At 37.6% G+C, this 21,362-nt stretch overlaps 1 protein-coding gene across 3 annotated transcripts in view; it reads left to right on the top strand.

Moving 5' to 3' along the window:
• The window catches only part of NAA25 (N-alpha-acetyltransferase 25, NatB auxiliary subunit), a 65,749-nt gene that overhangs the window by 13,935 nt on the left and 30,452 nt on the right, over positions 1-21,362 (top strand). For 2 of the 3 annotated variants that reach the window (XM_014858651.3, XM_070516067.1), the window contains exons 5-11: positions 3,160-3,234; positions 4,383-4,490; positions 4,862-4,940; positions 15,021-15,132; positions 15,715-15,804; positions 17,180-17,349; positions 19,336-19,448. In XM_014858651.3, the coding sequence (XP_014714137.1) occupies positions 3,160-3,234; positions 4,383-4,490; positions 4,862-4,940; positions 15,021-15,132; positions 15,715-15,804; positions 17,180-17,349; positions 19,336-19,448 (747 nt within the window). The remainder of the gene's footprint in view (positions 1-3,159; positions 3,235-4,382; positions 4,491-4,861; positions 4,941-15,020; positions 15,133-15,714; positions 15,805-17,179; positions 17,350-19,335; positions 19,449-21,362) is intronic. The other variant, XM_014858652.3, reaches the window with a different exon arrangement.

Below are 21,362 nucleotides of genomic sequence, written 5' to 3'. Positions count from 1 at the left end.
AATGGGTGTATTTTTTAAAATTGGCAACACTAGCATATATACATGTAAATCCTTCATATCATTTTTACTCCTAGGAATATGTTTGACACAGAGTATATTAAATGGCCATTAATATGGATATGTTAAAGAAACTATGGTTCATCTATGTGGTAGAATAAAGTGCAACACTCCATCCCCCCCAAATAGTACTGTCTCTCTCAATCCGTTGACATAGAAAGATATTCCCAGTATATGTTAGTTGAGAAGAGCGTGTTGTAAAATGGCCTTCTCCTCCCACTCTCCTCACATCTATCCCTCCTTAATAAAGGATGTATCTCTAAGGATATGTACCAAAATGTTACTGATGTAGGGCTATGGATACTTTTCATCTTTTTTTTTTTTTTCTTGAGGAAGATTAGCCTTGAGCTAACATCTGCTGCCAATCCTCTGCTTTTTGCTGAGGAAGACTGGCCCTGAGCTAACATCCGTGCCCATCCTCCTTTACTCTATATGTGGGACGCCTACCACGGCATGGCTTGCCAAGCTGTGCCGTGTTCACACCTGGGATCTGAACTGGCTAACCCCAGGCCGCCCAAGTGGAACGTGTGCGCTTAACCGCCGTGCCACGGGGCCGGCCCGATACTTTTCTTCTTAATTTCTTTTTAAAGTATGTGTTAACTTTATGATCTCACAAAATATATTCTCAAAATATATATAATATACACACATAACAAAAAGGACAGGTTCATACAATAGCAATATCAAGGTAAATTTTGAAAAAAGGAAAAAATCTTCCACTTGAACAGATTTTATTCTTGTATAGTTTAACTTTACATGTTGCCAGAGATATATCCAATTGTGCATCTTGTTTTTTGGAGACATTGCTTTGATGTGCCTTAATGGTTAGTTACAGTTCCTTAATATGTTTTATCTATAGCCTGCTTTTGCGGTATTCCATTCTGATGTCTTGGAAGAATGGAGTACTCTAGTGTTAAATGTTTTAGAGTGGAAGGTTTAATTTTTGTTCTGCCTTTGTTGTGCCTTCAGGTAGTTACAGTTTCTTAGGTTATAGGTTCATTTTGAAAGTGGTATGTCAGTCTGGGGTAATAGGTATTTTACAAATTAAATGTCCTGTTTCATGAGGGTGAGGGCTTTTGTTTTGTTCACTGCTGAATCCTCAGTTCCCAGCATCTGCACAATAAATATCTGTTAAATAAATGAGTGTTTGCCTAAACTGGTGGAGGAAGGGAAGTAGGGATCGGAAGACTTAAGGACTTCTGCTCCCTGTGACATCTCTGGCAGGTAATCTGTAAAACCACCTTGAAGGAAGAGGTAGTAGTCATTCAGATGGTGATTGGACTTTCCTTTTTCTGTAAATGACATTCCCATTCTCTGAGTCACCAATTTATAGCCTTGCTTTTCAAACTCCTTTAGTTTCCTGTATCAGCAGAATGTTAGTGTCTGCAAGATAATAGGGTGTGGTCATGAAATTTTTCTCTTACCTTTTATATTCAAAATTCATAATTAATTTTGTATTCTATTCCTTTTTGTTTCTGCATGTCATCATAAAAATGTTTTCTCTTCCCAAATTATGAGGTAAAATTGATTTCCTAACACTTTTCCTTCTTTTCCTCCAGAGATTGATGTTAGAAGCAGGGACCTCAAGCCATCTTAGATTCTCATTCTCCTTCTTGCCCTGTATGTTCCTTTTGTCTCCAGGTCATCTTGATTCTGCTTCCACAGTGTCTTTGAGGTCTCTTTTCTATTTAACTTACCTCAGCCTGGTTTAGTTCCTTATCGCCTCACCTCTTCTTTCTTCTTGTTTTCTTTCCTCACAGTACTGCTAAAATACTCTTCCTGGAAGAGTACAGATTTATATGTATGACTCCCTTACTCCATATAAACTGCTTTGTGAGTACCTCATAACGAAGGTACCTCAGTCTGCCTTTTCAGCCCTTTTCCCTACTGCTCTTCTTAATCCTATTTTAGCCAAATGTCCTACTTGTTGACATGTGTCCCTCAACTTTTCTTTCTCTAATGTTTTTGTTTTGCCCCTACCTTGAATTCATCCTTCCCGAGAATTCACTTGCTTACTCATTTACCCCGAATGTTTATTTGTATCCTTGCCCCCTATCTTTGCTCATAGACTTTCTGTTTGACCTTCAAGGTTCATCTGAAAGATTGGTACTTTGAAGAAGGATTTGTTGGTAAAGTTCCCTTCTCTACTTTCCCTTAAAGGAAAGAAAGAGAGGGATGAACAAACTTAACCTAGTCTTCCTTGGAAACACCCTAGCATGATGTTTTTTGTATAGGATGTTTATTTTTATTGTCAAGTATATTTTAGTCTTTTGAATAGTTGTCTTATCTCTTTCCCTAGCTTTTAAGTGCTTTGGGACTGAGATTCAATCTTTGTATCCTTGGCAGGAATAGACATTTACTTGAAAGGGGCTCCATGTAATTTTTCGAGTGGATTGAAGATAGGCAAAAGGTTAAAAACATAAAATAGTAACTGTGCTAATTAGCTGATGGAGTTCTTAGCATTGACTACCACCAGTTGGCTAATTATGGACAGATTCTCGGTTATGCATGAATAGATCTACTTTGCTCCTTCCTGCCATGTCCCTGCTTTTTGAGTACTTGTATATTATACATTTCAAAGTGAAAGGGTTTGGTTCTGATTAATGGTATCTTGAAAGAACCTGATTATTTTCCTAAGCTAAGAATTGCGTTTTGAATTGTGTCAGAGTAACCTTTTTTAATTTTGAAGCTTAAATATGCTGTCTGGATTTCTTTGTTTATGTGTTTTACTATAAGTGGTTAGTGCGATGTCTTCAGTCAAGTTTGTTTACTCATATACATTCATAATCCAAATTTTGTATTTACTTGGTGGTCTACAGGAACTATATTGGATTGCAGTATTTTCTAGAAATACTGGGCTTTTAGTTTTAGAAAATATAGTTAAAAGGTGAAATATCATTCCTGATGTAAAAATTCACCTTTGTGATTACCTCTATTGCTAGCCAATAGAGAATAGCCATCAAGTCACTAGGCACTTGCAGTAACTGGGATATGTAAACGTGCTGCTATTCTCCTAGGAACTTCTTGCCGCATATCTAGATCATTAATTGCACTCTGTGTGATGTTTTCTAAATTAAGTATTTATGGCTCTCTGTCTTTCAGGCTGGCATGGCTCTATATAAGATTGTCCCCAAAAACCCTTACTACTTTTGGTCTGTGATGAGCTTAATTATGCAAGTGAGTATGGCATTCAGAACGGGATTGAGATTTATTTTTATTTTGTATTTAGTTATTGTGCTTAATATGTCTTCTGAACATCTTGGGTAATGTGTTGCAGCATGTGTCAAACAGGGACTTTACAAATTGTCAGTTGACTTTTTGAGTTGGGGAGTTTTGGTATTTTTAATGAGTTGGTATATTGGTTTATTTGTGTGTAGCACAGACTGTATTTCCCCTGAATCTTAGCTCTCTTACTGGATTATTTGATCAAGTATGAGCCCTGAAATGTTTGATATTTTGACTTGAGGTTTAAGACAATATTGTTGGTTAGTAAACAAGTCATTGAACTGAGTGGCCTTGTTTTATCATTTCTGCTTTTTGAGCCTCAGTTTGCTCTTTTGCAGAATGGAGATGCTCATCTCCCAGAACTACCGTAAGGACCAAAAGATACTATGTAGGAGAGGATGGGGAGGTAGGAGTTAAAATGTAGCAGTTAAGAACAGAGAAGTTCTGGGTTCAGGCAGATCTGTGTTCAAATATTCGCTTCACTACATGTCTTGGAGAGCTGTTGCGGAATCTTAATTCATCTATAAAGTAAGCATAGTAGCTACCTTGAAAGGTTGTTTACAGGGGTAAATGAGCTCTGAGCAGAATCTCTGGCAATGTTAAAATTATTAATACCATGCACTGATTTTAATTATCAATCAAAGATAATTGTGGCTAATAGTAAACTGTATAAATAGAAGGAATTGGCATTTCCCTTCTAATATGTGAACATTTCAGAAAGGCTGCTGAAAGGCTTTTCTCTTTGGTGATACCCTTTATATAAATAATAAACCTTAATAGGCATAAATAAACTGTATAGGCATAACCCCCTCTTAACATACTTCTAGAAAAACGTATGAATAACCTTTTTAAAAGTTAGGTCATATTGTGAAAATTCAGTATTTCAAGAATGCATAGGATAATGAATCTTTAACAAAATAATCTCTTATAAAACAAACCACTCTAATGTATCTTCTTCGCAAGTTCAGATTAGGTCTGATATTTGACATCATGGACTGAAGTATGTGCTCAAGTTATGGTAATGAGCTGTATGACGATAATATAAATAGTGTAAGTAGGGGAGAAATTATAATGAAACATTTATTTTTTTTCTCCTCTAGTCTATATCGGCACAGGATGAAAACCTCTCAAAAACGATGTTTCTGCCCCTCGCTGAGAGAATGGTAGAAAAAATGGTGAAAGAAGACAAGATAGAAGCAGAGGCTGAAGTGAGTATTTTAAGTCTTGCTTTTGTATTTGCATGATTTTGACTTTACTACAATATTATGTTACAATATTATGAACTGTTGCTTTATTCCAGTTAGACGGCTGGGTCCTCTCTATTGCCTTTTGCATAAATGTAAAGCTTTGGGAGCTCCCAGCTTAGGTGTAATCAACAAGGAGCTGTTTTCAGTGAGTACTCTAGGCTGAGATGTGGATAGATAGGGGAGATACTGTTGTCTGATTCTTACTGTTAATTTCATCTCACTTGAATATAGTGTGTTTTTCTGTTAGATAACTTCTTAAAAACACACAAATGACTCTTTTTTATTACTGAAAAGTTTCATTGGTTGTACTTCTTGTTTGTTTTTTCTGTAAGGTTGAACTTTATTATATGATCCTGGAACGTTTGGGAAAGTACCAGGAAGCCTTGGATGTCATCAGAGGAAAGTTAGGAGGTAATTTTTAGTTTTCTTTAAGCTTTTTTTTTCTCCCTATTTAAACATCAAAAATTTCTTCCTCATACAGAAACATAAACATAGAAAGACATAAAAAATCACTTATCATTTTATATCCTTCCAATTTTTTCTGAACATTTTACGTTTATTTTTTTCTTCTCTTTTTTTTTTTCCTTTTTTTGAGGGAGATTAGCCCTGAGCCAACATATGCTACCAATCCTCCTCTTTTTGCTGAGAAAGACTGGCCCTGAGCGAACCCTTGCCTGTCTTCTCTATTTTATATGTGTGACGTCGGCCACAGCATGGCTTGACAAGTGGTGCGTAGGTCCACACCCGGGATCCAAACTGGCGACCCCGGGCCACTGAAGCAGAACGTGTGAACTTAACCTCTGTGCCACCAGGCTGGCACCTACATTTATTTTTTTTAATTGAAAAATAATTCATGGATTCAGAAAATTCAAGGAGTGTTGAAGATTATACACCAGATCTCCAACCCTCTGCCCTCTAAGTTTGTCTCCAGTTACTTGTTCTGAATATACTTGTAAAGATGTATCTCCTCTCCCCTTCTTTTTTTAAAGATTGGCACCTGAGCTAACAACTGTTGCCAATCTGTTTTTTTTTTTTCCTGCTTTTTCTCCCTAAATCCCTCCAGTACATAGTTGTATATTTTAGTTGTGGCATGTGGGACGCCACCTCAGCGTGGCCTGACGAGTGGTGCCATGTCCGCATGCAGGATCTGAACCAGTGAAACCCTGGGCCACTGAAGCAGAGCGCATAAACTTAATCACTCACCATGGGCCGGCCTCTCCCCCCTTCCCTTCTGGTAACCACTAATCCAGTCTTTGTTGCTATGTGTTTGTTTGTTGTCGTTTTTATCTTCTACCTATGAGTGTGTTCATACAGTATTTGACTTTCTCCCTCTGACTTATTTCACTTATCATGATACCCTCAAGGTCCATCCATGTCACAAATGGCTGGATTCCATCATTTCTTATGGCTGAATAGTATTCCATTGTGTATATATACCACATCTTCTTTGTCCATTTGTCCCTTGATGGGCACCTAGGTTGTTTCCAAGTCTTGGCTACTGTGAATAATGCTGTGATGAACATAGGGGTGCATGTATCTTTATGCATTTGTGTTTTCAAGTTCTTTGGATAAATACCCAGCAGTGGAAGAGCTGGACCTTATGGTAGATCTATTCTTAATCTTCTGAGGAAACTCCATGCTGTTTTCCATAGTGGCTGTAGCAGTTTGTACTCCCACCAACAGTGTATAAGGGTTCCCTTCTCTCCACATCCTCTCCAACGCTTACTGTTTCCTATCTTGTTATGATAGCCATTCTGATGGGAGTGAGATGATATCTCATTGTAGGGTTGATTTGCATTTCCCTGATAGTTATTGATGTTGAATGTCTTTTCATGTGCCTGTTGACCATCTGTATATCTTCTTTGGAGAAATATCTGTTCAGATCTTTGGCCCATTTTTTAATTGGATTGTTAGTTTTTTTGTGGTTGAGATGTATGAGTTCTTTGTATATTTTGGATATTAACCCCTTATCAGATATGTTGTTTGCAAATATCTTCTCCCAATTGTTAGGTTGTCTTTTTGTTTTGTTAATGATTTCCTTTGCTGTGCAGAAGCTTTTCAGTTTGATGTAGTCCCATTTGTTTATTTTTTCTATTGTTTCCCTTGCCCAGTCAGACATGGTATTTGAAAAAATGCTGCTAACACTGTTGTCGAAGAGCGTACTGCCTATGTTTTTTTCTAGAAGTTTCATGGTTTCAGATCTTGTGTTCAAGTCTTTAATCCATTTTGAATTGATTTTTGTGCATGGTGTAAGATAATGGTCTATTTTCATTATTTTGCATGTGGCTGTCCAGTTTTCTCAACACCGTTTATTGAAGAGACTTTCCTTTCTCCATTGTATGTTCTTGGCTACCTTGTCGAATATTAGCTGTCCATAGATGTTTGGGTTTATTTCTCGGCTCTCTATTCTGTTCCATTGATCTTTGTGTCTGTTTTTGTCCAGTACCATGCTGTTTTGGTTACTGTAGCTCTGTAGTCTATTTTGAAATCAGGGAGTGTGATACCTCCAGCTTTGTTCTTTTTTCTCAGGATTCCTTTGGCTATTCGGGGTCTTCTGTTGTTCCATCTAAATTTTAGGATTCATGGTTCTATTTCCATGAAAAATGTTGTTGGAACTTTGATAGGGATTGCATTGACTCTGTGGATTGCTTTAGGAAGTGTGGACATTTTAAGTATGTTAATTCTTCCAATCCAAGAGCATGGAATATCTTTCCATTTCTTTGTGTTTTCTTCGATTTCTTTCAACAATGTTTTATAGTTTTCAGTGTACAGCTCTTTTACCTCTTTGGTTAAGTTTATTCATAGGTATTTTATTCTTTTTGTTGCAATTGTAAGTGGGGTTCTGTTCTTAATTTCTCTTTCTGCTACTTCGTTTTAGTATATAGAAATGCAACTGATTTTTGCATGTTGATTTTGTATCCTGCAACTTTACTGTATTCATTTATTATTTTTAAAAGTTTTTTAGTGGATTCTTTACGGTTTTCTGTATATAAAATGTCATCTGTAAATAGTGACAGTTTCACTTCTTTTCCAGCTTGGATCCCTTTTGTTTCTTTTTGTTGCCTGATTGCTCTGGCTAGGACTTCCAATACTGTGTTAAATAAGAGTGGTGAAAGTGGGCATCCTTGTCTTGTTCCTGTTCTTAGAGGGATAGCTTTCAGTTTTTCTCCATTGAGAATGGTATTAACTGTGAGTTTGTCATACATGGCCTTTATTATGTTGAGGCACTTTCCTTTTATACTCATTTTATTCAGAGTTCTTATCATAAATGGATGCTGTCTTGTCAAATGCTTTCTCTGCCCCTACTGAGATGATCATGTGGTTTCTAGTTTCATTTTGTTAATGTGGTGTATGATGTTGATTGATTTGCAGATCTTGAACCATCCCTGCATCCCTGGAATAAATCCCACTTGATCATGGTGTATGATCTTTTTAATGTATTGCTGTGTTCAATTTGCTAGTATTTTGTTAAGGATTTTTGCGTCGATGTTCATCAGTGGTATTGGCCTGTAATTTTCTTTCTTTGTGTTGTCCTTGTCTGATTTTGGTATCAGGGTAATGTTGGCTTCATAGAATGAGTTAGGAAGTGTCCCCTCTTGAATTTTTTGGCAAGAGTTTGAGAAAGATAGATATCAAATCTCCTTTGAATGCTTGGTGGAATTCACCAGGGAAGCCATCTGGTCCTGGGCTTTTATTTTTTGTGAGGTTTTGGATTACTGTTTCAATCTCCTTACTTGTGATTGGTCTATTCAATTGTCTATTTCTTCTTGATTCAATTTTGGAAGGCTGTATAATTCTAAGAATTTATCCGTTTCTTCTAGATTATCCAATATATTGGCATATAGCTTTTCATAGTGTTCTCTTGTAATCTTTTGTATTTCTGAGGTGCCCGTTGTAATTTCTCCTCTTTCATTTCTGATTTTATTTATTTGAGCCTGAGTCTCTCTTTTGTTCTTGGTGAGTATAGCTAAATGTTTGTCGATTTTGTTTATCTTTTCAAAGAATCAGCTCTTGGTTTCATTGATTTTTTTCTTATTCTTTTCTTAGTCTCTATTTCATTTATTTCTGCTCTAATTTTTATTATTTCCTTCCTTCTACTGATTCTGGCCTTTGTTTGTTTTTCTTTTTCCAGTTCCTTTAGGTGCACTGTTAGGTTCTTTATTTGAGATTTCTCTTGTTTGTTGAGCTAGGCCTGTATTGCTATAAACTTCCCTCTTAGAACACCTTTTGCTGTATCCCATAAATTTTGGCATGTCATATTTTCATTTTCATTTGTCTTCAGGTATTTTTTTATTTCTTTTGTTTTCTTTTTTTGAGGACGATTGGCCCTGAGGTAACATCTACTTCCATTCCTCCTCTTTTTGCTGAGGCAGACTGGCCCTGAGCCAACATCTGTGCCCATCTTCCTTTACTTTATATATGGATGCCTACCATAGCATGGCTTGCCAAGTGGTGCCATGTCTGCACCCAGGATCCGAACCCCGGGCTGCCAAAGCAGAACGTGTGCACTTAACTGCTGCACCACCAGGCCGGCCTCTCTCCCTTGATTTCTTTGTTGACCCAGTTGTTGTTGAGTAGCGTTTTGTTTAATCTCCACATATTTGTGGCTTTACCAATTTTCTTCCTGTAGTTGATTTCTCATTTTATACTGTTATCAGAAAAGATGCTTGGTATTATTTCAGTCTTAAATTTATTGACACCTGTTTTGTGGCCCAATATGTGATCTCTCCTGAAGACTGTTCGATTTGCATTTGAAAAGAATGTGTATTCTGTGGTTTTTGGATGGAGTGTTCTGTTTATATCTCCTAAGTCCAAGTGGTCTAATGTGTCATTTAAGGCCGACCAGTCTTTCCTTATTGATCTTCTGTTTGGACAATCTATGTATTAGTGTAAGTGGAGTGTTAAAAGTCCTCTACTATTACTGTGTTACTGTCTGGTTTTCCTTTTATGTGTGTGAATAATTGTATATTTAGGTGCTCCTATGTTGGGTGCATAGATATTTATAAGTATTACATTCTCTTGTTGCATTGTTCCCTTTATCATTATGTTGTGGCCTTCTTGTCTCTTGTTACAGTTTTTGTTTTAAAGTCTATTTTGTCTGATCTAAGTATTGCTACTCTAGCTTTCTTTTTATTACCATTTGCATGGAATATCTTTTTCCGTCCCTTCACTTTCAGTTCGTGAGTGTCTTTAGGTCTGAACTGTGTCTCTTGTATGCAGCATATATATGGCCCTTGTTTTTTTATCCAGTCGGCCACCCTATGCCTTTTGATTGGAGCATTTAGTCCCTTGACGTTTAAAGTAGCTGTTAATAAGAATGTACTTATTGCCATTTTGTTATTTTTTTTTCTGGGTGTTTTGGTAGATTTCTGTTCCTTTCTTCTCTTGCTTCTTCCCTTGTGGTTTGATGACTTTTTTAAGTATTATGTTTGGGTTACTTTCTCTTAATTATTTGTGTGTGTATTATAGGTTTCTGGTTTGTGATTACCATGAGGTTCATGTATAATAACCTATGCATATAGCAATCTATATTAAGTTGCTAGTCTCTTTATGTTGACCTCTTGCTAAAAGCTCTATTCTTTTACTCCCCTTTTCCCACATTTTATGTTTTTGATATCATATCTAACCTTTTTTTGTGCGTGTGTATCTGTTACCCTGTTATCGTAAAAATAGGTAGTTTTAGTACTTTTGTCTTTTCACTTTCATATTAGCTTCATAGGCAGTTGATCTGCAACCTTTATTGTGTATTTACATTTGCCAGTGATTGTATTGCTTTTCTTTCTTCTTTTTGTTTTTGATAATTTTCTTATTCCTATTTGTGGTCCTCTCTCTTCCACACAGACAAGTCTCTTTGGCATTTCTTGTAAAGCTGGTGTGTTCGTGACAGACTCCTTTAGTTTTTGCTTGTCTGGGAAACTGTTTATTTCGCCTTCCATTCTGAATAATAACCTTGCTGGGTAGAGTATTCTTGGCTATAGGGTTTTTCCTTTCAGCACTTTAAATATATCATGCCACTCCCTTCTAGCCTGTAAGATTTCTGCCGAGAAGTCAGCTGATAGCCTTATGGGGTTTCCTTTGTATGTAACTTGTTGCATTTCTCTTGTGGGTTGTAGCATCCTCTCTTTATCTTTTCTTTTCTTTTTTTTTTTAAAGATTTTGTTATTTTTTCCTTTTTCTCCCCAAAGGTCCCCTGGTACATAGTTGGGTGTTTTTAGTTGTGGGTCCTTCCAGTTATGGCCTGTGGGATGCTGCTTCAGCATGGCTTGATAGATTCTCTGCCCCGTTGTCTGTCTTATCTCCTTCTGGGACACCTGTAACATGGATATTAATGTGCTTGATGTCCCAGAGGTCCCTTAGACTGTCCTTGTTTTTTTTAAATTCTTTTTTCTTTGATCTGTTCAGCTTGGGATTTCCTCTGGTCTTTTGTCCAGCTCTCTGATCTGTTCTTCTGTATCGTCTACTCTGCTATTGAGTCCCTCTAGTGAATTTTTCATTTCCAGTATTGTGTTCTTCATTTCTGGTTGGTTCTTTTTTTTCTGGTGAGCAAGACTGGCCCTGAGCTAACTTCTGAAGCCAATCTTCCTCTTTTTGCTTGATGAAGATTGTCGCTGAGCTAACGTCTGGCAAACCTCCTCCAATTTGCATGTGGGACCCTGCCACAGCATAGCTTGATGAGCAGTGCATAGGTATGCACCCAAGATCCAAATGAACCCATGAACCCCAGGCCGCTGAAGCAGAGTGCATGAACTCAACCATCACACCACCAGGTTGGCCCCCTGGTTGGTTCTTTTTTATATTTTCCATTTCTTTGTTGACGTTCTCAGTGTGTTCATCCATTCTTCTCCCAAGATCAGTGAGCATCCTTATGACTATTTGTTTGAACTCGTTGTCAGGTAGATTGTTTATTTATACTTCTTGTAGTTCTTTTTCTGAGGTTTTGTCTTATTCCCTTGCTTGGAACGTATTTCTTTGTCTCCTCATTTTGCCTCTTTCTCTGTGCATATATCTAGGTATTAGGTAGGTCAGCTATGTCTCCTGATCTTAGAGAGGTGGTCTTATGTAAGAGATGCCTTATGAGGCCCAGCAGTGTCCTTCTCTCTCGTCAGCAGTTCCAACTGTTCCAAGAGTGTCCCCTGTGTGGGCTGTGTGTCCTTCTGTTATGGCAGGGCTGCTCTTGCTGCAGGTGTCTGGGGAGGCTGGGCTGTCTCCCTGGCTGGCTGGTTGTAATGCTCAGCTGCATGTGGCTGCTATGGTCCTTTCAGTCACTATATTGAGCTTGGTGAGCCCCCAACACGGTTGTCTGCAAAGTCCAATAGCACAGTCCTGTTGCAGTTTTTCTGTTAAGTGGGTAGGCCCCCAGTGTGGCTGGTTGCTAGGCTCAGGGGCTTACAATTGCTGTAGGCCTCAGGCCTGCAAGGCTGTTGTCAGCTCTCTCAGGGTTGCAGCTGAGCAGAGCCAGCCCAGGTGTAGGAGCACCCAGTTGTTTCAGGCTTTGGAAGGTGGGCCTGATCCCCTGTGTGGCTGTTTGAGAAACACAAGTGTAGTATAGCTGTCATGCCCTACTGCCCTCAGGGCCACACACTCCATCAACACAGTCCTGCCCTGTGTGCACACCCCAACCCACTGAAGTGGACCCAGTTGCCCCAGTGCAGAAGCCTCACAAATTCCACCAATCCAGGCCCTCACCTTGTGCATGCCCTGCTGTGCTGAGCTGGACCCACTCACCTGAGGTGGATTCACCCACCTGGCTGCAAAGGTTCCAGACACCCTGTCTATGCAGGCCCACAAGTTGCCCTAGGGCTTTCTATTGGGTGGGGCAAGTCCCTAGAGCAGGTTGCTGGCCCTGGCTAAGCTGGATTAAATTGATGCTTTATTGAATGAGGCAGACCTCTGGCTAACAGGTCAGGGGAAGAACTCCAATGGTGCCTGCCAGTGGCTGTGTCAGCATTCTTGCACCAGGTCACAGTAATGGCTGCCGTCAATGTTTCAGTCCCTGGAGAGGTCTCACCTCTCACCGAGATGCGCCTGGAGCCTATCAGGTGAGTCTCTTTTCACCAATGTACTGTGCATCTTTCTTTCTGGTGATTTTAGATTGCTTTCTGAAATGAGTGAATTTATGCGTGGGTCCTTTAAGAACAGGCTTTTTTCCCCCTTATGTCTGATAGCTTTTCTGGGGTTATTCCCTGTTGTAGTTAATAGCCAGTAAAGCTAGGTGTTATGATACTTGGTTGTGCTGAGTCCTGATGCTGCTTATTGTGGTACTGCTCCCCTGCTGAGATCCCCCACTCCTCTATGGAAGGCTGCATTCCTTAAGATTGCTCCTGGCTGGCTGGGAGGTTCCACAGCTCAAAGGTGACTTTTTTCTCTCCAGAAAGGAATTTCTGCCTCTTCCGCCTCAGTCAGCACTGTCCCTTGTTGTTGGAGTTCTTTTTATCTAGTTTTCAGTTCTCTCCTAGGGGTTATTGTTCCAAGAGTAGTTGTAAATTCGTTGTGTCCACAGGTGGTGAGTTCAGAGTCCGCCTATGTTGCCATCTTGACACCTTCTCCTTGTTTAAGATTTTTAAATGTTAATGCCTCTAGCCAGAATCTGTACTTTTGGTACAAACATTCTTTGTTTACCTGCATGTCATATGAAGCCATTTGAATTTGTGACCTCTGTTCTCTGTACTCGTATACCCATTGTTTGGGTTTGTAACTTAACAGTGTGTCCTAGATTTATACCTCACTACCTCACTGTCTTTAATGACTGTCCAGCATTCTGTAGTTCTGTACATGTAGACAGTTTGCTTAACCAGTCCTTGATGGATATTTAGGCTCTTCGCAAGGAACATCTTTCCTGCAAACCAAATGCCCTCCAAGAGGCTACGGTGTGTGTTCTGCCTCAGCTGTAAATACTATCAGTAAAGAAGAGGGCCTGTTGCTTTGCATACTTACCAACCTGTATTATCGTACTGTTATATCAAACCTTTTATGTTTTTCAATCTGATGGATAAAACATACCTTACAATTTTTAATTTAATTATGATAGGGGATAATTATTTTTTCTTTTGTTTAAAAGCCATTAATATTTTCTTCTCTCTTGTTGCTTTTCCTTATCCTTTTCCTAATTCTAAAAATTTGGTTAATCTTACTGATTTGTAAGAGTAATTTACATATTAAAGAAGTTAGATCTTTTCCATTGTTGTGAAAATACTTCCCTTTTTGTTGGAAACTGATTTGTATAAACTTCACAGATTGATTTAACCATTCCCCTATTTTTGGACATTTATGACAGAGCTTTTGGTTCCTAAATATTTACATGTTTGATGATTTCTTTAGGAGAAATTCCCAGAAATGCAGTTATTATTTCAAGAAACCTAGTTTTTAAATTGTGCCTTTATAGTCATTGGGAGTAACTAACTGCAGAAAAGTAGCCTCAGATCTCTCATTAGGTCCAGTCAGTGGAGAAACTTGGTATTATTCAAGTATGTATATCCCTTCCTGGGCTGTGTGCTGTCCTAAAGCTGGTACACTAACTGACGGTTAACTACTTCAATTACATAAAAAATAGGAGGAGGTTTTTTTAATCCTACTTACTCTCTACCTTCAGTCTCCTTGCAGATGGGTACAAGTCAGGCTTTCTATTTTTACTCAGCTAGATTGTAGTTCTGCCGATAGTTAAAATTTAGATTCTCTATAGAAAATTCATAATGTAATTGTTGGTATCATTAATTTGCTAAGCTATTATAAAAGAAATGGCAAGTCTAATTTGGTCAGAAATATAGTTGTAGTTTTTCTGTTCCCAGCTTGTGGGAAAAAGTTTGATTCATCTCTGTTCTTTTTTGTCTTCCTCATAATGTCTCACTTTGCTCATCCCATTCTAGTCAAAGCTTACTTGATGTTTTAGAACTGTATGACTGGGACGTCTGTTTATGGACTAAATATACCAAACCCTAGATGCTGTTGGGGTTTTATAAGTGCATCCCACATGCTAGATCCTCACCTCAATACATTGGATCCTTGTATTTTACAGAAAAAATGATTGTAAAAGTTTAGTATTAGAAATATACTTTTTTTCCCCAGAAAAATAATCTTTAGTAAGATAGTAGTTTGTTTGGCTACCCCCGTGGCTGAGTGGTTAAGTTTGTGTGCTTCAGTGGCTCAGAATTTTGCTGGTTTGGATCCTGGGCGCAGACATGGCACCACTCATCAGGCCATGCTGAGGTGGCGTCCCACATAGCACAACCAGAAGGACCTAAAACTAGAATATACAGCTGTGTACTGGGGGGCTTTGGGGAGTAAAAGAAGAGAAAAGAAGATTGGCAACAGATGTTAGCTCAGGTGCCAATCTTAAAAAAAAGAAAAGGTAATAGTTTGTATCTATTAATAGTGGTCCCATTTCCTAAAAGTGTGTAAGAAAATGTGACATTTTCCTTCTTTTGTGTGGACTTTATTCTGCTTTCTGAGTGCAAATGAAACTAGCTCACCAACTTTTACAACTTTTAATTGTAGAGAAGTTGACAAGTGAGATTCAGAGTCGGGAAAATAAATGCATGGCTATGTACAAGAAGCTGAGCAGGTGGCCAGAGTGCAATGCCCTTTCCCGGCGCCTCTTACTGAAAAAGTGAGTAGATGCTTCTTGGTCTGTGAGACTGTGGTGGGGCTTTCAGTTGTCACTATTGATTTTTTTCTTGTCTAAGTCTTTTGAGATTTCTGGGCATAAAGTCAAATCTTTTAGTAGTGTGTTCTGGATATTTTTTAGTTTTTGATGAGCTTTCATCTTTCATTAAAGAGATATAACAGTACTTATGCCACCAGGGTGCTGAGTATTGGGTCTTCAGAATGAATGCTGAAAATCGTTAATTTTTTGAATTGGTCAAATTCAATATTGGTCTAAGAGAAAGATCCCACCTCCTCCCAACTTAGGCAGTGCCAATGTGGGGAGTTTTCTGTTAAGAAAATTAGTTTTCGAATCCTGGTCATTTTATTGAAGGAAAGAATAAATAGTCTCGTAAAAGTTTTTTACTTTGAAAATGCCTCTGGAGCGTTGCTCTTTTAGGCTGCAGAGGAAACCCAGAGGGAAGGATGGGCCCTCCCAGTAAAGACTAAAGTATGATTTAGAAAATAAGTTGAATATCATGGTTCCTAAGGCAGATTTGTCACAACTTGGGTTTAATTCTTTGTGCACCATTCAATCTGATTTTAGCTCAGATGACTGGCAGTTCTATCTGACCTATTTCGATTCTGTCTTTCGACTGATTGAAGAGGCCTGGACTCCTCCTGCTGAAGGTGAACAGTAAGTTGTCTTCTTTCTTGTATTACAACGACACTTTTTAATATGTTGTAGCAAAAGGATTTCATTGTCAGCCTAATTAAATTATTTCTTTCTGTCTCAATAAGGCATCCCTTTCAAAGCAAGATTTTTTTCCATTTTTAAAATTATAAAATAAATACATGTTCATTGTAAACATCTTAAATTAGTGTGGAAATGTATAATGTAGAAAGTGTTAGTTCCTAGTCATCTATCATCCCAGAAATAACGTTTTTTCTTTTTCCAGTTTTATTGAGATACAACTGACCCAGAAATAACTCTTGATAACAGTTTGGTGTCTTTTTTTGGGAAGATTGGCCCCAAGCTAACATCTGTTGCCAGTCTTCTGTTTTTTTCTTCTTTTCCCCAAAGCCCCCCAGTACATAGTTGTATATATTCTAGTTGTGGGTCCTTCTAGTTCTGCTAGGTGGGACGCCGCCTCAACATGGCTTGATGAGCGGTGCTAGGTCTGCGCCCAGGATCCAAACCCGGCGAAACCCCCGACCAAGGAAGCGCAGTGCGCAACTTAAGCACTCAGGCCTACGGCCGGGCCCCAGCTTGGTGTCTTTTCTTCCAGGTTTATTTCTGTCCATGTCATAGCATATTTATTCTTATTTAACATAAGACTGGGATCATATTAGACATAATGGTTTGCAACTTGTTATTTTCCATCTTAAAATATGTCTTGGGCATCTTTCTGTATATGGTGCATAAAGATCTCTTTCATTCTTTTTAGTGATTTAAGAGAGGTCCATTTTAGAGATGTGCCATAATTCATTTAACCTGTCCCCTGTAGGTAGACACTTTTTTTTTGGCTATTATAGACAGTGCTCCAATAACCATAAATGAGATCTTTTAAAAAAGTGAATACAGAAATAGGATTTAAGATACCAATTAGTGGTGTGATGCTCACTTTATAATGTTGACTAAATCATCTAATTCTTCTTAGCCTTATTTTTCAAGTAATAAAATTTACTTATATATTTTATTAGGAAATATTTTATATACACAAAATTATCCATTTTTGTTGTTGTTGTGCTCAGGAAGATTTGCCTTGAGCTAACGTCTGTGCCCATCTTTATTTTGTATGTGGGTCACCGTCACAGTGTGGCTGACAAGTGGTGTAGATAGAGTTGGAGCAGTCACTCATCAATAATCAAGTACCACAATTAAGAGTAATCTTATGCCATGTTCTGTCAGAATATGCTTATAGCTCTCTTTTATTCCCATTTGTATTGTCTTATAATTATCAAAGTGCTTTTTCTTATTTTTAAATTTATTTCTTGAAATCCATGTGACCTGACTTTAAGTTTTATGGACAAAAGACGCACAACATACGTTTTCATGTGTTTATATACAGTTCTTTGGAAGGAGAAGTACATTATTCTGCAGAAGAAGCTGTGAAGTTTATAGAAGATCGGATAACAGAAGAATCTAAAAGTTCCCGCCATCTCCGAGGACCACATCTAGCTAAACTGGAGCTGATTAGGCGTTTACGCCATCAAGGTTTTAATGATGAGTACAAACTGGGTAAGAAACTAGAATGGTGTTTGGGAACCCTGGAGAAGATACAGGGATGCCCTCATACTCAAGTGCAGTATTTATTATCTGAGGCAGACAATGACATAGTTGTGTTTGGGAAGCAAATACCTTCATACCCTGAAAATAACTAATGAATGGATCGCTTATAAAATTAGCCCTCAATCTTCTATTCAACTTGAGTTAAAATTAGCATCGTTCCCTACTCCTTCAGAGTCTTTGTAAGGCATTCTCTTGCTGACCCAACAATAATGTCAAAAATCAATTTCAAAGTAAAATAGTCAGTTTTGTAAAAGTTTCAGGATTTCATGAAGTAGATGAAAGATTTCTTGAAAATCTACTCCAAGCACTCACAAAACTACTGATGAAAGGACATCTGGTGGAGTTAGAGCAATTAAGAGTTGAAGAGAAAATTTCCAAGGATAACAACAAGATGGGAGAAAAGAATGATTTAGATATTAAAGCATTAAGATAGGCCTTCAGGAAATTTGATGAGGCTCTTAGATGTTTTTGTAGAATGGTTATTTTTTAGCTTACTGCACAAGAAGTGAAGAGTGTCAGAGTGTTGCTAGTTCACAGTGTTGTTTGAAAAATGGCACTCCCCCCACCAAAAGCAGTAATTCTTTGCTCATACTAAGAATTACCTTATAGTTTTAATTAGACCCCAAATTTTGTTAAGTTTAAAACAATAAACTTTCTTAGTTTTTCAGTTTTGTTTTTTTAAAATAAAGCTCCAAAGAAGCCCCCCCCATCATTTTGGAAAATTGGTTCTCATTAAACGTTGATGAACTTTAAGAGGTTTTTTTTTTTTTAGGGACTAGTTGTCTTGAGACAGTGAGCACTTCTAATATTTAAAACCTTTTCTAGAACACCTCTCACCTTTTTAATCATCTAATTAATATTCTTTGTAGCTCATTCTAAAATTAACTGTGGACTTCTCTCATTCCCTTTGTAGATTATTCACAAACAATTTTGAATTTCATTTTGACTTCTTTCTTTGGGTCTACCTCAATAACTTCAGTCTGTGTTAGTTCCAGATTTGCACATGAAAATTTTCACGTGACTGTCAACAAAATGGTGTTAAAATAGATTCCAAAGAATTGCTCTGTTTCCAAAGCTACATATAAAAGTATTTGGATTTTCTTTGACACTTGCTGTTCCATCTCCGCATCTTTCTCTTGTCTCTTACCAGCCCGCATCCTATCAGTTGGTGCCTTTATCTAGTCTCTACAACGGTTTTGTTTTACCAGACCAGTGAGTGATTATTAGTCTCTTTTGGATCATAGAGTCCTGTGAGAATCTGCTTAAAGCTGTAGACCTCTGTTTCCAGGAACATGTGAACAGGAATCAAGACCTAAAATCTTAGGGAAACCCTGGGTTAAAAAATCTCTGCTTCTTAAATCTAGTTCAATTTGAGAGCATTTTATTTTTATTATTTTTATTTTCTGCTTTTAATTTGAGAAAAAACAAAATGAACTGGTAGCTTTCTGCATATCCAGGTTTCAGTTTTCCATAGTGAGTGACCTCGTTGGAGTTACTGGCCTGTGCCGCCTCCATTTATTTTCTCTTCTGTTGGTGTGCCTAATAACAGACATTGCTTTCCTTTAGTTAACATTTATTTAATACTTGTTAAGTAGTTCAGGAACTGTTGTGGAAAGAAGCATATTTTTTAATGTTTGCGTATAAACTTAAGTATTGAACTTTATTAAAAACTTTTTCACTATTTAAACTCTAATTGAATGAAAAGCTTCACATTTCCTAAGTGTAATAAGAGGTAAACTGAGTTTGTAAGATTCAATTCCTTTTAAAAGTATTTATTTTTAAATGGGCAAGCCATCTTGCATTCCTCATTGTCATTCTCATTCAAGCAAAGTTTTAATTTAATTGAAGTGTTTTTCAAATCAGACTTCTTAACTTAAATTATAAATTTCTTCAGTCCGTGAATAATTTAGTGATTTTTTTTTTTTTTTAACTCAGGTGATCCAGAAGAATTAATGTTCCAGTATTTTAAAAAGTTTGGAGATAAACCTTGTTGTTTTACAGACCTCAAGGTGTTTGTTGACCTTTTGCCTGCTACACAGTGTACAAAAGTAAGTACAGTTCAGAATTCTGTTGGGTGCCTGTATTTACTGTAACCAGGTTAAGTGTTTGGATTTCCTTTCTAAAATTTGTGAGAGTGGTGAACATGAGGATACCAAGATGAGTGTGCTAGCAAGCCAAGTGTTCCCGGTGCTATCAGATTAAGGCATGATTTCTTGTTACATTAATCCACAATGAGAATAAGCCCCCGGTGGGTAATTGGATTCTCCTATTTTGTTTTTATGTGTTTTTTTTTTTTTGACATAATTGTAGATTTACATGCAGTTGTAGGAGAAATAATACAGAGAGCTCTGTATACTCTTCACCTGTTTAGCTTCAGTGGTAACATCTTGCATAAATGTAGTATAATATCATAATTAGGAAATTGGTATTGATATAATACACTGAGCTTATTCAGATTTTAGCAGTTTTCCATGCATTCATTTATGTGTGTGTGTGGTGTGTTGTGTGTGTATTTAGTGCAGTATGTCGTACACGTGGATTCACGTGTGTGCATCGCTACAGTCAAGATACAGAACACTTCCACCACGAGGATCCCATGTGCTACCCTTTTTTATCTACAGCCACCTCCCTGCACCTCCCCCTGTCCCCATTCCTCCCCTGCCACCTGCAGCTACTAATATGTTTTCTATGTCTATAATTTTGTTATTTTAATAATGTTATATAATGGAATCATACTACATGTAACCTTCCAAGATTGGCTTTTTTCTCTCAGCATAATTCCCTGTAGATTCATTTGCGTTGTTGCATGTATCAATAGTTCATTCCTTTTTATTGCTGAATAAAATGGAATATGGAATGGATGTACCATGATTTCTTTAACCTGTTGAAGAACATCTGCGTGTTTCCAGTTTTTGGCTATTAGAAATATTGGCTGCTGTGAACCATGTGTGTGCATGTTTTTTGTGTGGACATAAGTCTTTATTTCTCTGAGGAAAATGCCTAGTAGTGCAGTTGCTCATTCTTACGGTAGATACGTGTTTAGTTTTAGTTTTTTAAGAAATGGCCAAACTTTTCCATGGTGGCTGTACCTTTTAAATTCCTGTTAGCAGTGTGTAAGCGATCCAGTTTCTCTGCATCCTCCTCAGCATTTAGTGTTGTCACTATTTTTTATTTTAGGCATTCTGATAGGTGTGTAGTGATATTTCATTATGGTTTTAATGTGCATTTCCCTAATGGTTAATGATGTGAAACATCTTTTCGTGTGCTTATTTGCCATCTTATGTTCTCCTCAGTGAAATGTCTATGTCTTTTGCTCATTTTCTAGTTGATTTGTTTTTATTTATTTTTAATTATTTAATTTTTGCTGAGGAATATTAGTCCTGAGGTAACATCTGTCCCAGTCTTCTTCTACTTTATATGTGGGTACCTGCCACAGCATGGCTGAGAAGAGGTGTCATTCTGTGCCCAGGATCCGAACCTGTGAAGCCGGGTTGCTGAAGCAGAGCACTCTGAACCTAATTACTACACTATGGGCCTGGACCCTGTTTTTATTTTTTACTGTTGAGTCTTGAGAGTTCTGTAGATATACTAGATACAAGTTCTTTGTTGGATATGTGGTTTCAAATATTTTCTCCGAGCCTCTACCTTGTCTTTTCATCCTCTTAACAGGATCCCTTGTAGAGCAAAGTTTTAAATTTTGATGAAGTCCAGTAGACTCTCCTTTTAATGTCTTGTCTCTGATTTGCTGGAAAGTATAACAGTTAATCATTAATTATGATTTATTCTTGCTGAGGCAATCTGAAACTCTAAGTCTTAGGGATTTAAAAAAAATAAACATTAGTATTTTGGAATAATGTTAGATTATAGAAAAGTCATGAAGATAGTACAGAAAGTTATACTATACTCTTCACCCAGCTTCCCCTAATGTTAACATCTTAAGTTATGAGGTACATTTTTCAAAA

Source organism: Equus asinus, chromosome 8, assembly GCF_041296235.1.
Source record: "Equus asinus isolate D_3611 breed Donkey chromosome 8, EquAss-T2T_v2, whole genome shotgun sequence".
In the NCBI taxonomy this organism is placed as follows: domain Eukaryota; kingdom Metazoa; phylum Chordata; class Mammalia; order Perissodactyla; family Equidae; genus Equus; species Equus asinus.
The sequence above is the reverse complement of the archived record's forward strand: the minus strand, read 5'-3'. Positions and strand labels throughout refer to the sequence as shown.